General features: G+C 44.6%; 1 protein-coding gene across 6 annotated transcripts in view; it reads left to right on the top strand.

The window, feature by feature from the left end:
* The window catches only part of LOC125456041 (very-long-chain enoyl-CoA reductase-like), an 87,395-nt gene that overhangs the window by 47,475 nt on the left and 22,504 nt on the right, over positions 1 to 17,416 (top strand). For all 6 annotated transcript variants that reach the window (XM_048538680.2, XM_048538682.2, XM_048538684.2 and 3 more), the window contains exons 5-7: positions 8,906 to 9,009; positions 15,045 to 15,160; positions 16,163 to 16,268. In XM_048538680.2, the coding sequence (XP_048394637.2) occupies positions 8,906 to 9,009; positions 15,045 to 15,160; positions 16,163 to 16,268 (326 nt within the window). The remainder of the gene's footprint in view (positions 1 to 8,905; positions 9,010 to 15,044; positions 15,161 to 16,162; positions 16,269 to 17,416) is intronic.

Genomic DNA, 17,416 nt, shown 5'->3' with positions numbered 1-17,416 from the left:
ATACTGTCAACGACACCTCCAACCTTCGTGTTGTCTGCAAACTTGCTGACCCATCCTTCAATTCCCTCATCCAAGTCATTAATAAAAATTACAAACAGTAGAGGCCCAAGGACAGATCCCTGTGGAACACCACTCTCCACTGACTTCCAGGCAGAATATTTTCCTTCTACTACCACTCGCTGTCTTCTGTTGGCCAGCCAATTCTGTATCCAAGCAGCTAAGTTCCCCTGTATCCCATTCCTCCTGACCTTCTGAATGAGCCTACCATGGGGAACCTTATCAAATGCCTTGCTGAAGTCCATATGCACCACATCCACAGCTCGACCCTCGTCAACTTTTCTAGTCACATCCTCAAAGAACTCGATAAGGTTTGTGAGGCATGACCTGCCCCTCTCAAAGCCGTGTTGACTGCATTTAATCAAGCCATGCTCTTCCAGATGGTCATAAGTCCTATCCCTCAGAATCCTTTCTAACACCTTGCAGACGACAGACGTGAGACTTATTGGTCTGTAATTGCCAGGGATTTCCCTATTTCCTTTCTTGAAGAGAGGAATTACATTTGCCTCTCTCCAGTCCTCAGGTACGACTCCAGTGGAGAGCGAGGATGCAAAGATCCTCGCAAGTGGCGAAGCAATTGCATTTCTCGCTTCCCAAAGCAGCCGAGGACAAGTCTGGTCCGGGCCTGGCGACTTGTCGATCTTAATGTTTGACAAAATTTTCAGCACATCAGCTTCCTCTATCTCTATCCATTCCAGCATGCACACCTGCTCTTCAAAGGTTTCATTCACTACAAAGTTCGTTTCTTTTGTAAAGACAGAAGCAAAGAACTCATTTAGGGCTTCCCCTACCCCCTCAGACTCCACACACAAGTTTCCTATGCTATCCCTGATCGGCCCTACTCTTTCTTTGACCATTCTCTTATTCCTCACGTAAGTGTAAAATGCCTTTGTGTTCTCCCTAATCCGTTCTGCCAAGCTTTTCTCGTGCCTCCTCCTGGCTCGCCTCAGACCATTTTTGATCTCCTTCCTTGCCTGCCTGTAATCCTCTCTAGCTGAACTTGACCCTAGCTTCCTCCACCTTATGTAAGCTACCTTCTTCCTTTTGACGAGAAGCTCCACCGCTCTCATCATCCAAGGTTCCTTTATCTTAACCCTTCTTGCCTGTCTCAGAGGGACATATTTATTCATAACTCGCAACAACTGTTCCTTAAACAGTCTCCACATGTCTACAGTGCCTTTACCATGGAACAATTGCTCCCAGTCCATGCTTCCTAACTCATGTCTAATCGCATCATAGTTTCCTCTTCCCCAATTAAATATCCTCCCATTTTGCCTAATCCTCTCCTTCTCCATAGCTATGTAGAATGTGAGGCAGTTATGGTCACTATCACCAAAATGCTCTCCTACCACAAGATCTGATACCTGCCCTGGCTTGTTTCCGAGCACCAAGTCTAGAATGGCCTCTCCCCTCGTCGGGCTGTCAACGTACTGCGTTAGGAAACCCTCCTGAACACACCTTACAAAAACAGCTCCATTCAAATCTTCTGCTCGAAGGAGGTTCCAATCAATATTAGGAAAGTTAAAGTCACCCATTACAACAACCCTACTACGTCCACACTTTTCCAAAATCTGCCGACCTATGCTTTCTTCAATCTCCCTGCTGCTATTGGGGGGCCTGTAGTAAACCCCTAACGAGGTGACTACTCCCTTGCTGTTCCTAATTTCCACCCATACTGACTCAGTAGGCAGATCTTCCTCGACAAAGGAAGCTTCTGTAGCTGTGATACCCTCTCTGATTAGTAGTGCTACACCCCCTCCTCTTTTTCCCCCCTCCCTATTCTTTTTAAATGTTCTAAACCCTGGAACATGCAGCAACCATTCCTGCCCATGAGAAACCCATGTCTCTGTTATGGCCACAACATCATAGCACCAGGTACTGATCCATGCTCTAAGTTCATCACTTTTATTCCTGATACTCCTTGCGTTAAAGCAAACACACTTTAACTGATCCCTTGGTTCCTTCCCAGGAAAATCCTTCCCACTAGCTGGTCTACGTCTTGCTACTGCCTCACCTGCATCAACTCTCACCTCCGGTATACAGCTCAGGTTCCCACCCCCCTGCCATACTAGTTTAAACCCTCTCGAACTACTCGAGCAAACCTTCCACCCAGGACATTGGCCCCCTTCCAGTTCAGATGCAACCCGTCCTTCTTGTACAGGTCCCACCTTCCACAGAAGGCATCCCAATTGTCTACATATCTGAAGCCCTCCCTCCTACACCAGCTGCGCAGACACGTGTTAAGCTGCGCCCGCTCCCTGTTCCTCGCCTCGCTATCTCGTGGCACCGGTAGTAAACTAGAGAACACTACTCTGTTCGTCCTGCTTTGCAGCTTCCGTCCTAACTCCCCGAAATCACTTTTTATATCCTCAATCCTTTTTCTGGCTATATCATTAGTGCCAATATGTAACACGTGGGGCTTTTTTTTACGAAGTGCTGATAGAACACAATGGACTGGATGGTCTGTTCCTGCACTGTGTAATTGTACATGCATCACCCTTAATGATACCGATTGCAGGAGACTTTGGCTTCGGTTCCATCTCTAAAGGGTTAATTTAGTCAATGTACAAACATGAAACATACAAACACTTATCAAGAGCAGGAGTAGGTTATTTAGCATCTTAAGACCGCTCTCCCATTGAATAAGATCAGGGCTGTTCTGATTGTAACTTCAAATCCACATTAGTATAGTTCTAAATGTACAATCCCCTGATTTTTAAACAGTGACTCTTAGTTCTCGATTTTTCCATAAGAGAAAACATCCTTTAATACTTCTACTCTATCAAGACCTTTAGAGCAGCACGGTGGCACAGTGGTTAGCAGTACTGCCTCACAGTCTCAGGGGCCCAGGTTCGATCCCAGCCTTGGGTGACTGTCTGTGTGGAGTTTGCACGTTCTCCCCGTGTCTGCATGAGCCTTCCCTGGTTTCTTCCCACAGCCCAAAGATGTGCAGGTTAGGTGGAATGGCTATGCTAAAGTGCCCAGGGATGTTTAGGGTAGGTGGGTTAGACATGGGGAAATCAGGGGTTGGGGAATGGGCCTGGGTGAGATGCTCTTCAGAGGGGTGGTGTGGACTTGTTGAGCCAAATGGCCTGCTCCCACACTGTAGGGATTCTATGATTGAAGATATCTCAGGATTTTGTACATTTCCAACAGGTTTCCTCTTTCTTTTGTAAACATCAATGGATATAAGCCTGTCTAACCTTTCCATATAAAACAATCAATTTATTCCAGCTCTTGTTCTGTAAAGAATAATCAAAATTGCTGGAGAAACTCAGCAGGTCTGGCAACATCTATTGAGAGAAAAATAGTTCCTGTTGCAGGTCCGGCAACATCTATTGAGAGAAAAATAGTTCCTGTTGCAGGTCCAGGGACCCTTTTTCAGAATCTTTTTCTTTTTTCTTAGTATTAGTTTGTAAATATTCCCTGAACTGCCTGCGATGTATTTACACATCTTTCCCTAAGTAAACTGACCAATCCTGTACGCAATACCCTGGCTGTATTCTCGCAAGTGCCGTATGTATAATTGAAACATGACCTCTTACTTTTGTTTCAATTCCCCTCCCCTCCCAATAAATAATAACGATACAGTATATAATACAATACAGTACAGCACAGGAAGAGGCCCTTTGGCCCACCAAGCCTGCACTGATTCCTAGTCCTTATTTAGGCCCGCTTCTTATTGCCTATGCGTGGTTTCTGTCCCTCTGTTTGCCTACCATTTATGTGTCCAACAGTCTTCCTAATTATTTGCAGTACCTTCACACAAACCTTTTACATTGTTATTAGTATTTTATATGGGGACTTAAGAAATGGAAGCAGGAAGTAGGCCATTCAGCCCCGACTATGCTCCGTTTGTCATTAATATCGTGGCTGGTCTGATTGTAGCCCTGACCCTATTTTCCTGCCTGACCCCCAAAAGCTCGTGACCACCAACCCCTCGTAGATCAAAAATCGATCAATCTGTTTCTTGCAGGAGCAGCTTCAGTGGGCTGCAGAATTGTACAGATTAATGACCCTCTGAATGAGACCCTCCACGTTTGAATTGTTGCAGTTACAGACACAACTTGAACAAAGAGATCTTTACGTAACTCACCTCTTGCATTAATGATTAAATTTTCTTTTAACAATTCGCAGAGCGTGAAGGGATTGAATGCAGCCCTCTACTGACTCACAAATACCACACACTGTTTATCTACCTTAATAGTCTTGGAATTTCTGGAATGCTTCCTGCTGAAAGATTCCACTGGCAGCGGCACGTGAGGTGCCTGGTGAATGTGACACTGAGGTCCTGGTCACTGTCCTGAAATGAATACGAATTCAGTTGCACCACAATTGACCACCTACTTTGATCAAACTGTGTGCATCACAGATACCACAGCAGTGAAATACTAGCCCCGCAAACTCTGCAGGGCTCAGGCTGGAGCCTGCAGATCACTGGCGCTCCTCATGCCCTCTCCTGGAAGAGCATGTTTAAATGCCTGTTCATGTGCATGTCTTAACATAGAACGGTAAAGCACAGTACAGGCCCTTCAGCCCACGATGTTGTGAGTGACAGCAGCATATTTGGCTAAAGGAACGTCGTAGTTGTCCTCACGTAAAAGTAGTGTTATGTGTATAACACATGCATGTGTGCATAAATATAAATGTACTTGCGTTATGCTTCCACCAGGAGGCATTGGTCTAGCGGTTTTATCGCTAGACTATTCATTCAGGAACTCCAGTAATATTGTGGGGGCTTGGGTTCAAATCCCAGGTCGTGAAGTTGAATTCAGGAAAAATTCTGGAATTTAAGAGTCTAATGATGACTGTGAAGTTATTGTTGATTGTTAAGAAAAACTCATCTGGACTTCAGCAAGGCATTTGATAAGGTTCTCCATGGCAGGCTCATTCATAAAGTCAGGAGGTATGGGATACAGGGTGATTTGGCCGTCTGGATTCAGAATTGGTTGGCAGAGTGTGGTTGTATTCTGCCTGGAGGTCAGTGCTGAGCGGTGTCCCGCAGGGCTCTGTTCTTGAGCCTCTGCTCTTTGTAGTTTTTATAAATGACTTGGATGAGGAGGTTGAGGGGTGGGTTAGTATGTTTGCTGATGACACAAAGGTTGGAGGTGCCGTTGATAGTATCGAGGGCTATTGCAGGCTTCAGCGAGACATTGACAGAATGCAGAGCTGGGCTGAGAAATGGCAGATGGAGTGCAACCTGGATAAATGTGAAGTGATGCATTTTGGAAGGTCAAACTTAAATGCTGAATATAGGATTAAAGGCAGGATTCTCGGCAGTGTGGAGGAACAGCAGGATCTTGGTGTTCAAGTGCATAGCTCCCTCAAAGTTGCCACCCAAGTGGATAAGGTTGTTAAGAAAGCATATGGCGTTTTGGCTTTCATTAACATGGGGATCGAGTTTAAGAGCCGTGAGGTTTTGCTGCAGCTCTACAAAGCCCTGGTGAGACCACACTTGGAATAATGTGCCCAGTTCTGGTCGCCCTATTATAGGAAAAATGTGGAGGCTTTGGAGAGGGTGCAAAGGAGGTTTACCAGGATGCTGCCTGGGCTGGAGGGCTTGTCTTACCAGGAGAGGTTGACTGAGCTCAGACTTTTCTCTCTGGAGAGAAGGAGGAAGAGAGGTGACCTGATCGAGGTGTACAAGGTAATGAGACGCATGGATAGAGTCGATAGCCAGAGACTTTTCCCCAGGGCAGGATTGACTGCCACAAGGGGTCGTAGTTTTAAGGTGTTAGGAGGAAGGTATAGAGGAGACGCCAGAGAGTTGTGAGCGCATGGAATAGTTTACCAGTGGTAGTGGTGGAAGCGGAGTCATTAGTGACATTTAAGCGACTGCTGGACATGCACATGGACAGCAGTGAATTGAGGGGAATGTAGGCTAGGTTATTTTATTTTTGGATTAGGAATATTCCACGGCACACCATCGTGGGCCGAAGGGCCTGTACTGTGCTGTACTTTTCTATGTTCTATGTTCTATGTTCACTAAAGTCCTCAGGAAAGGAAACTGATGTCCTTACCTGGCCTGGCCTGCATGTGACTCCAGGCACACAGTAATGTAGTTGACTCTCAAGTGCCCTCAGGGTAATTAGGGATGGGCAATAAATGCTGGCCTGGTCGGTGACTCCCATATGGCCGTGAGTGAATATAAAAAGAAATTTGCTCCTCATGACTCAGGGACTCTGATCCCAATTGTAATGTTCTGACTACAGGGATGCAGGTCAGGAATTGGAGCCTGTGCTGTCCTTGTTCTGAATGGCTGAGTGGGACACAGAGACATCAGGATGACTGAGTGAATTTGGTTAGTTGTTGCTGCCTCATATTGTTTTGGAAAGGAACCGTCTGGTTCGAGAGCAGCCGAGGAGGAATCTCAGCTCATTGAGGGCAGGCCAAATCCCTGAAAGAAATGTAGAATGTAAGAATCGTATCTATCTTGTGCGTTTTTCACACTGACTCAAAGTGCTTTGCAGCCAATGATTTATTTCTAGTCCTTTAACAATATAGGAAAGGCAGCTGGTATTGTGGACAGCACGATCCCACAAATGGCAAGGTAGTGATGATCAGATAAATTGTCTGATGTTTGTGGAGAGACAAATATTGACTGAAACAATGGAGAGAGTGAGATTTTAATATCCACTGCATCAGGGACCACAGTTTAATTTTTCATCAGCATAAGGAACACTTGTGACAGTGCAGACTCGTTACCAGACTGGATTATACACTTGGCCACGCAAGTAGATGTGGTAAAGAAGGCAAATGGTATGCTTGCCTTTATTGGTCAGGGAATTGCATACAGGAGTCAGGATGCAGTGTTGCAGCTTTCTAAGACTTTGGTTAGACAACAGTTCTGGTCACCACATTACTGGAGGGATGTGGAGGCTTTGGAGAGGGTGCAGGAGAGATTTACCAGGATGCTGCCTGGATTAGAGGGTAGGAGCAGAGGCTGAGAGGAGACTTAATATAAGTTTATAAAATTTTTGTGCTGCATTGAAAAGGTTCAGGGTCAGAATCGTTTTCCCAGAGTTGAAATGCCGAATACTAGGGGACAGGATTTTTATGCAGAGAGTGGTAGGAGCTTCGAGTGCACAGCCATGGGTGATGGTGGAGGCAGGTATGACAGGGACATTTAAGGGACTTTTAGATAAGCACACGAATATACAAGGAGTGGAGGGATATTGACCAAGGGCAGGCAGAAGGGATTATTTTCATTTGGTGTCATTTTTGGCACAATGTCATGGGCCAAGGAGCCCATTCCTGTGCTGTACAGTTCTACATCCGATGTTCCATTAGGCCTCTGAGCAGCTTATGTGATTATACCTTTAAGATAATGTCATCACCATATCATGACCTGATCTAATGGTGTGGAACTCTCTGTCTCCACCTTACTGAGTCCATTTGTACATGGCACATTGAAGGAAATATACTACAGTACATCTGGATTGCTTAACTTCAGCTCGGACCCACTCATGCCTGTGATCATAGTCTCCTCATGTACAGATACCATGAACATAAGCATTCATTGAATTCCGCAGTATTAACATGACCCACATCTTATTCACAAAATCTTAATAGGTAACATAGGTTTCTCAACATATTATTTGAAGATCATCAGCTATCACATCAATACAGAAGTACTTGGGCTTGAAACTGCAGCTTTCTGACTGGGAGGCAAGGGAGCCCATATCCGAGCCATTGCTGACGCAACAGCCACACAGTATACATTTAATACCACATTCTCCTGGCTCATTTCCAAATGCTTTTTGTTGCTTTCCTCTTTTTTTTTCAAATATTTATTCACTAGCCACTTAAAAGTCTCTCTGCCTGTATCACACTCTTTGTATCACTTCTTGTGCTGTGCTGATCTTCAGAAGAAATGTGGGTGCCTCACAAAATCTGGGTCAGCTGGCTTCGAGAGTGGTTGAATGGGTTAACACCAGACACCATTGTTTGGTATAGCCCAGAAGACACAGGGTTTACAACTCACCTCAAGTGGGTTTCTGTGGCTTGGCTGAGTAAGGCTTAGGAAGGAGGAAGGTTTGAAGGCTTTGGTCAGTTGGTCATGTTGGGTGGCCCATTTCCTATTGAGTGCCACGGGTGGTCCAAAAGAGAAATGCACTCCCTTTTAAATCAGACTGTCTTTCCTTCCCCATGAATTGTGTTTTTGTCATGTTGCTGCTGTGTGAAGATTGGGAGTTCAGCCTTGGTATGCTGCAGTGTTCTGACAAGCTGGATTGGGGCCTAATGGCTACTTTAAGTATGAGCTTTTACAGTGATTGCTGACAGCCAAGCCCACCATGAGGAGGAAATTGATCCTGTCTTTGACCAAAGTCCAAATGCACAGCTCCTGATAAATTGTGAGCCTGAGTGGGAATGATAGGCCTTTCCTTAACCTGAGCATTGAGATCGGAGAACTTTACACAGACCAGACCTAGCCCCCCAGCTCCTGTGACACTGTTCATCAGGGGATAAACTTAGGGTGGAGCTCAAAGACATTTTAAATTTCTTTACTGATCAGTGGTCCCAAGTGTACATTAAATTTTACCCTCCTGTACTGCCTAGTAGTGTCGCAGAGTCATACAGTGCAGAAACAGACCCTTCAATCCAACCAGCCCATTGCCAACCCTGTTCCCAAACTAAATGTAGCACAAATATCAGCTCAGCCAGTCTTATTTTGATGTTCAGACAAAGCAGGACCAACACAGTGAAGTGAGTTTGAACACCACACTGTAGAACATGGGCTCAGATCCAGCCAGCTTGGTGCAGGTGACCATTCAGAATGGCTTCAGGTTGAGGATTTATCCCCACACAAAGACTGAACAACTCTTCCTGATATCATTTCATTCCCCAGAGGGAAAGTGTGTACGCGATGAAGAAATTCTACAGATGCTCCCTGTAGGCACTACTGCTACCTTTTACTTCAAAGATTTGGGCCCACAAGTAGGATGGACCACAGTGAGTATTCCTATCGGTTGATGCGACAGGCGTGGGGTGGGAGGGGGTAGGGAGCAGGACAATGGGAAAGGTAGTGATATCAGGGAGTGGGGATGGGAGCGACTGACAGAGGCAGGCAGGAGCAGCAACGAGAAGTACACAATGCCACAGATGACCATCTGGCTGAGATCAACAAGTTAAGTGGCAGGAGTAGACAGTGTGCGTGATAAGAAAGGCGGTCTTGCTAAAACTATGCAGGGCAGTAGTCAGTTCTGAGGAAGGGTCACCAGACCCGAAATGTTAACGTCTGTTTTCTCCTCCACAGATGCTGCCAGACCTGCTGAGCTTTTCCAGCAACTTTGTTTTTGTAGTCAGACCGCAGCTGGAATACAGATTTGGGCTCCTTAATCTGAGGAAAGATATCCTGACATTGGAGTTAGCCTCGAGAAGGCTCACTGAGCTAAAACAAGGTACAGAGGGAGTGTCTTTTGAGGAGAGTGTAAATAGATTGGACCTGTAATTGGTGGGACTTGGAAGAATGGGAGGTAAAATTACTGAAACACATAGGATTTTTCTGGGTTTGTCAGGGTGGAGAGGTTGTTTGTGACAGAGACCTGGACCAGAGCACATAATCTCAGAATGGGGGAGTTGCATATTTAAGACAGAGATGGGGAGGTATTTCTCCTCTCAGAGGGTAATGAATCTATGAAATGCATTACCGCACTGCGCTGTCAAGGCTGTGTTATTAAGTATTTTCAGGGTTGAGATGGACAGGATTTTATGCAGTAAGATAACCAAGGGTAGTAGGGAAAAGGCAGGAAAGTGGTTTTGAGGGTGATCAGATCATCCATGATATAAGTAGAGCAGACTCGATGGGCTGAATGGCCTGTTGTCATCTTAAAAGCTTCGGTTCCTAACCAACAGGGACTGGAGCAGTATCTTTCCCCACCGACAAGAATCATGGATTTGGAGAAAATAAAAAAAGTCTTTGGCTTAAGCTCCAGAAAAGGTGCAAGATGGTTCTATAAACCATTTTAAAAAGGCTGTGTGCATGGGCAATGCCACCACCAGGTGGAGCATCACAGCTCTGAGTGTGAAAGGTGAGCGACTGAGGAGACAGTGGAAATGCCGCGAGGCTAATAATCCCTCCCATCGACCAACTAGGAAGTACCTACCACCAGTGTCCACCTATCTCCACATTCTACCTCCACCCCTCCCCCTGCCACTTTTATCTGCAGCTCCCCCTACCCCCACATCCAGCCCTAAAGAATGGCTATATCTGAAATGTTGACAGCTCCTTGACTCCAGCTGCTGCCTGGCCTGCTGTTTTCTTCCAACCTCCTGTTTATCTACCTAATAATCCTGAACCTCAGGCTAATGTTCTGAGAACAAATGTTTGAATTCCGACGTGGAAGGCAAATTTAAATTTAAATTTGAAATCAATAATAAGCTAGTCTAATGATGACGGATAGACTAACTTATTATTGAGTTATTATTGAACAACAATTGTTCATTAATAAGGAAGTACATTTGTCCTTACCTGGTCTGATCTATATGTGACTCCAGACCCGTAGCAACGTGTTTAACTCGAACTCTGAACTGCGCTCTAGGCAATCAGGGATGGGCAACTAATGCTGGCCCAGCACACATCTTGTAAATGCAAAGGTTGTACCTGGTTGAATCTGGCAAAAATGGCCGTGTTGAAATACATTCCAATTGGGGAAAATATCTTTTTTATATTAACTTTTAAACCGGTTGTGATATCCGGGAAAATACAGCAACATTTCTACAATTCTTTGCATTTGGTGCTGCTAGTGACCGTTAACTAGCCTGGTCTCCATACAAGTGCAGTGCCTGACAATTAATTTGAACTGCCCTTTAAGCAATTAGGGATGGACAATGAATGCTGATCCAGCCAGCAATACCCATTGTCCTATGAATGAGTTTCAAAAAAAGTCCTCTATTCATTGAAACCATTGAAATTCCAGCCAATAAAATCTACAGACTGATTATAATGGCTTCTGTGCTTTCCTGCCTTATATGAGTTTAACATTTAGTGCCAGACTAGACAATAGACAATAGGTGTAGGAGTAGGCCATTCGGCCCTTCGAGCCAGCACCAATATTCATTGTGATCATGGCTGATCATCCACACCTCAGGAAGGACATACTAGCCCTGGAGTGTGTCCAGCGGAGATTCACATGGATGATCCCTCGAATGGTAGGTTTAACGTATGATGAACAGCTAAGGATCCTGGGATTGTACTCATTAGAGTTTGGAAGGTTGAGGGGAGATCTAATAGAAACTTATAAGATAATGTACGGTTTAGAAGGGGTGGACGCTAGGAAGTTGTTTCTGTTAGGCGGGGAGACTAGGACCCGTGGGCACAGCTTTAAAATTAGAGGGGGTAAACTTAAAACTGAAATGAGACGACATTTCTTCAGCCAGAGAGTGGTGGGCTTGTGGAATTCATTGCCGCAGAGTGCAGGGGAGGCTGGGACATTGGATGCCTTCAAGGCAGAGATCGACAAATTCTCGATCTCAAAAGGAATCAAGGGCTATGGGGAAGAGTGCAGGGAAGTGGTGTTGAAATGCCCATCAGCCATGATTTAAATGCTGGAGTGGACTTGATGGGCCGAATGGCCTTACTTCCACTCCTATGTCTTATGGTCTTATGGTCTAATTAGTATCCCGTTCCTGCCTTATCCCCATAACCCTTGATTCCACTAGTGTGATGTCACGGGGACAATGCTGGTGGATCGTAGCAGCCATCTTTTTAGAACCGACACTCTCTTGTGGAGGAGGGAGTCAGTTAAGTCGCAGGGAATGATGGACCTGCAAAATCATGAACAGAAAGGGGGCTAGAGGAGGGGAGGGGAAAAGATATGGAAAAGGACTGAATTGCAGAAGAAGATAGAAAGTGGTGTGAAGGGAGAAAGGGGAGAGAAAGAAGTGGTGAACAGGGGAAGAAAAGGATGCAAAGTGGGGAAGGATGAAGGGGTAGAGGGAGGAAGGGAGAGGTGAATAGTGGGCTGGAAAAGCTTCCTGTCATGAGAATTCTCAGTGTCTCAGTAGCAGGAATAATGGGATTATTTCTTCTTTTAAAAGTCTTGTCATTGGAGCTGAAATGCACTACTTGAGCGTGATGTAGCTCTGAATTAAAGTAATGCTGCATCACATGAAATGCTAATAAAATAATAATCTTGAATACAAATGTGGGGCAAGCCAGACAACTGGGAAAATGGCTGAAAATAAATGTTGGAGATGAAATGCACTGGTGAGTGAAATGACAAAAGTTTAGGTTTACATTAACATGTTACAGTCTAAATATTAGGAGTTAAGCACTTTTTAATGCTAACAATTATGAAAAAAATCTAATATGGTGGAGTGAGAGCTGCGACGAGCAACATTGTGGTCTGGAGTTCCACCCAGTGGCCAGACTCGACAATGACGAACAAACCCCCGATTGTTCCTAAAATATTGCCTTTGTTCCCAGAGTGTTCCACTAGACCACACTGATTACAATGTTTGTTTCTGTAAGGGGTTAAGTACTTGAAGACTTTTCAAACATCGTATTAATGTTTAATTCCTTCAAGTACTAAATGCAAATAAGGCCAATGACAGCTAGATACATAGGTGCCATAGAGATCCTCACTATGATCTTGACAATCCCAGAAGCAGTCAAGATCCACTAATTTTGTAAAGCAGTCAGCCTGAGGGCTATCAACATTCAGCTCAAGAAATTGCATATGCAGATTTTTGCGTTTGAAACATAGAGCCAAACATTTCTTACAAAACATAAAGTACACAAGATTTACCCAGAGAGTGGTGATGGTCTAGAATGCACGGCCTGGGAGAGCGGTAGAGGCATATTGCCTCACATACTTGTAAAAGGTACCTGGCTAAGGCTCTTGGCATTGTCATAACATTCAAGGCTATGGGCCAAGTGCCGGTAAATGGGATTAGCTTGAAGGTCAGAGTTTTTTCTAATGTCAGCACAGACTTAATAGGCTGGAATGCCTCTTCTGCACTATATGATTTCATGATTTAAATACCTTAACAGTTTGATGATTCAGTATTATCTGCTCCAGCTTTCGTGAGCATTTATGTTTCCACCGCAAAGTTAGAGAACTCACACTGCTGGCGAAGGCTATTCCTGGAGTAAGAATCAGATCTACCTTATAGAATCACAGGAATGGTACATTCACCCAATCGTGTCTGTCTCCAAATGAGCACTATTACCTAGTATCATTCTCTCGCTTTTTGCCCATATCCTCACATGTTGTATCTATTTACATAATTATCCAGTACCCTCTTGAATTCTTCAACTGAATCAGCCTCCACTTCCAGACAGTGCATTCCAGCTCCAAACCACTCAATGTGTGAAAAGAGTTTTTTCTCACTTTGGTTTTCCGACTTGGCAAATCACTTTAATTCTATGCCCTCTTGCTCTTGATCCTTGTACAAATGGGAACAGCTCCCCCCGACCAAATCTATGCAGTTCCTCATGAATTTGAAAACTTATATCCGAGCTCAGCTTGGTCTATGTCTGTCCAAAGGAAAAAGTCTAAACTCTTCAATCGATCCTCACCACTGAGGTTTATCATCCCTCAAACTATTTTGTAAAACCTCTTTTACATTCTTGCCAATGCTCTCCTATCCTTCCCGTAAAGTAACTCCAGAACTGTACACAATACTCCACCTGAGGTCTAACAAGTGCCTTATACAAGGCAGTATCTCCTTGTTCTTGTACATTAATATTAATAAAGCCCAGGATACTCCATGCTTTATTACGGCTCTGTCTACCTGTCCTACCACCTTCAATAATCTGTGCACGCATACGCCAGGACCCTCTGCTCCTGCAACCCCTTCAGAACTATACATCTTATTTTCTGCTCACTGCCCATATTCTTTCTACCAGAATACATCACTTCACACTTTTCTGTGTGAATTTTGTCTGCCACCAGCCCACCTACTAAACCGAGTCCACACCTTTTTTGAAGTTCCGCACTGTGTCCTCACTTATTCTGTGCTCTGAGCTTATAAATGGCCCACCTAAGGGACAGGTTGCCTTCAGTTTTGCTTTGTGCCCCATCGCCGAAATGGAAACTGCCAGAAAAGTGTTGGGACTTCCAGTTCCAAGTTCTGCCTGCTGTTTGTAAATGTGCTCAGAGTGTCACCAACTCCAGGTATATCCAGCCCTAAGTCAGCGATTAGCCATGATGCATTGAATGACAGGAAGGAGGCAAGTAGGGAACCTGGGATCCTGAAATGTGGAGGGAGGTGGGGAATGGGACCAGGATTGTGAATGTATTGGAGGTAAGTGGGAGGAGCAGGAAATGAACTGAGTATTTGGGGGAGATGGTTTGAGAGAGGTGTATGGAGTTTGTTGAGAATATTGAGAGCTCAGAGTCACCCAGTCTCGAATTAGTATCCAATGAAATGAGGGGTCCGTCAGTTTGGGAGGATTCTGACTTCACTCAGTCTCTGATCCTTGGTCTGTGAGAGGAAGATTCATCACCAAGAGGAATGGTAGTAGTTGAGGTGCAGATATTCAGTAAAGGTTACAGTAACAGGCTGCAGTAGGCCCGAAACGTCAGCTTTCCTGCTCCTCTGATGCTGCTTGGCCTGCTGTGTTCATCCAGCTCAACATCTTGTTACCTGCAGTCCATGTTGACTGGATTATCCAAAGCCTTTCTCACATGTATTTATTTCTGTTCTTCATATGGCCTAACCCAGGGCACTGCCTCAGTGCTATCTGACCAAGATCTTAAAACACAGAAGCAGAAGTGGGCCATTCAGCCCATCAAGCCTGCTCTGCTGAGGAAAGGGGGATAATATTCTCTGAGATTACACTCCTGATGTTTAGAGTGGTTAGGATTGGCTGCTGTATTGCCAACAGGTTGGATAACGCCCTCAAACTGGTTTCTCTCTTTATCAAGAATAGCACAAGGCAAGTATCAGAGGATTAAAAAGGTGCATTTACTTTGTGTTTAATTTGATGGTCATGTTAAGCTGCCACATGTAAGTGTTTGTGCATTGATCTTTGACTGTAGGTGTTCCTGACAGAGTATGCAGGCCCACTGTTTATCTACCTGCTCTTCTATTCTCGCCTGCCTTTTATTTATGAAGAAGAGGATGAATTTACCACTAGCCCGCACACTGTGGTGCAGTAAGTAAGCACGCGTTGGATGCTTGGTGGTAACTTAATTCTGGCTTCGTGGAGGTTGACAATCTGAGTTGGTCTTTGGCTTTAATAGAGGATGCATGCTGACCTTGCACCACCACAGAGAAGACTGTGCCTTCGGTTGCTTAGGCCCCTAAGCTCTAGAATTCCCTCCCTAACCTTCTCCATCACTCTTTCCATCCTGAAGACATTCCTGAAAATAAATGTCTTTGCCTGGGTTTTTGTCTTTAATCTACCTCTTTCTTGTTCAACGTCTGTTGTTGCCTGTTGATGCTCTTGCAAGGTGTCCTGGGATGTTTTACCACAGGTAAAGAGCAATATCATTGCACATTCTTGTGTGGTATGGAGTGATACATACTCCAGTTGTTGTCATTCAGGACTGAATGTGGTAGGTTGAGACCCAGACCATATATTAAGCTCATAATCTAAACTGGCATTCCAGTAACAATACCCTGAGCGTGCCCCTTTGCTTAAGATGCTAATCTTCGGATGTAATGGTGAACTGCAATCCTTTCTATTTGTTCTGCTGCTTCAGGACTTTAAAGATCCTGAACGGTAGATTCAAAGAACAGTACATTCTCCCCATGTCCTAGCCAACTCCGTTAGCTTTAGTCAACTCCACAGCAACAGTAATTCTATGCACTCTACCTGTGTAAATGATTTAGTTGTAAATTAGAGGGGTAATTGTGTAAATTTGTTCCTGAAACCTTTGCATCACTGGCTAGGCCAGCATTATTGCCCATCCCTAAATGACCTAATTGCCTCCTGGGAGCAGATTGGTTACCTGGCAGTGGAGGATTTTTAAAATGTTAACAGCCCTCGCCCAAAACCCACCATGTTTTTGGGGAGTTAAAATTTCCCCGTAGTTTATTTTGTCAGAGCCGATAATAGGTCATTCTCTCGTACACCTATTTGAAGGAACCGACTGTGAGTGTGGGATTTTTCAGTCAGCTGCTATTCAGCTTTTCTGTTTTACCTTTTCTCCAGCCTGGCAGGATTTTGTCACTCTTTCCATTATGTCAAAAGGCTGATTGAAACGCTGTTTGTGCATCGGTTTTCTCATGGTACAATGCCTCTTCGTAACACTGTTAAGGTAAGTGCCTCCAGCTGTTGTCCTGAGCTGACCTGTTATCACAATGCAAACTCAGACCATTGTTCTGTGAATCTATTTTTAATTCTGTTATAAGTTTATTTCTTGGGACTGAAGGAACCAAAGGGTATGGGAAGAAAGCAGTAGTAGGGTACTTGATTGGATGATCAGCTCAATTTGTATTGAAGGCAGAACAGGCTTGATGGCCGAATGGCCTATTCCTGTTCCTAATTTCTGTGGTTCTACATATACATGCATTTAGAAATATGACATACTGAAATTGAATTGGATGGGAACAATATTTTAAAGAATTAGAGTATTGTGCATAAATACATTTGATTTAAGGGATACAAGATGTGAATTCTGATTACATGCAAGCTGACCACCAAGTAAGTTTGAACTTTGGTTCTGGTGGGCAATGTTAGGAATACAGGATGCACACAACAGTCTGTGAGAACCTGGTCTGTTCTGCATCCCACCTGGTCACATGGAGGCTTGTCAGAATCAGGAAAGAATCTCACCCGCTGAGAGACAGATTCTGTTTCTCTAGGGCTGGATCTGCTACTGGAACTGTAGTTGACCCAGGTTCTCGGAGACTGTTATGTGTGTCCTATCTTCCTAATGTTGACTGCTGTTACCAAAGTTCAAACTTACTTGGTGACCAGCCTAACTGCGCACTGTTGTTGGGCTCCTGGCAGTGAGCTATTGGACCCTCCCAACACCTCCAGTATCTATAAATATATCTCTTGTATAAGTAAGAAATGCCTTGGGTTGGTTTGTTCTGCATATGTAAAGACTGCCCAGAATTGAACTGCTCTAGTGATTATGTATAGAAAGATTTTTAAGAATAAAGTTATGTTGTTGAAATTAAAAAAAAATTAAGCATAATAACCTCCCCCAATGAAGCTGGAGAGTGGAATGGGCTGACTCAGGATTTCCAGCCGGCATTGGGCCCACGATCCCAGAGCCCATCACAACTGTAGTGGTGGTCTAGGGATAACTGGAGGATGAAAGGCCATCTAGCTAAATTGGTTGGGTTTGCCAGTGGTCTCCAGGATGCATCCCTCACGCACAGGCACTCCAAATCAAACTGAGGGACCTAGCATCAGGCAGGGGTCTGGCTGCTGGCACCACTTACCCCCCCAATCACT

This window comes from Stegostoma tigrinum, chromosome 8, assembly GCF_030684315.1.
Source record: "Stegostoma tigrinum isolate sSteTig4 chromosome 8, sSteTig4.hap1, whole genome shotgun sequence".
Taxonomy (NCBI): domain Eukaryota; kingdom Metazoa; phylum Chordata; class Chondrichthyes; order Orectolobiformes; family Stegostomatidae; genus Stegostoma; species Stegostoma tigrinum.
The sequence above is the reverse complement of the archived record's forward strand: the minus strand, read 5'-3'. Positions and strand labels throughout refer to the sequence as shown.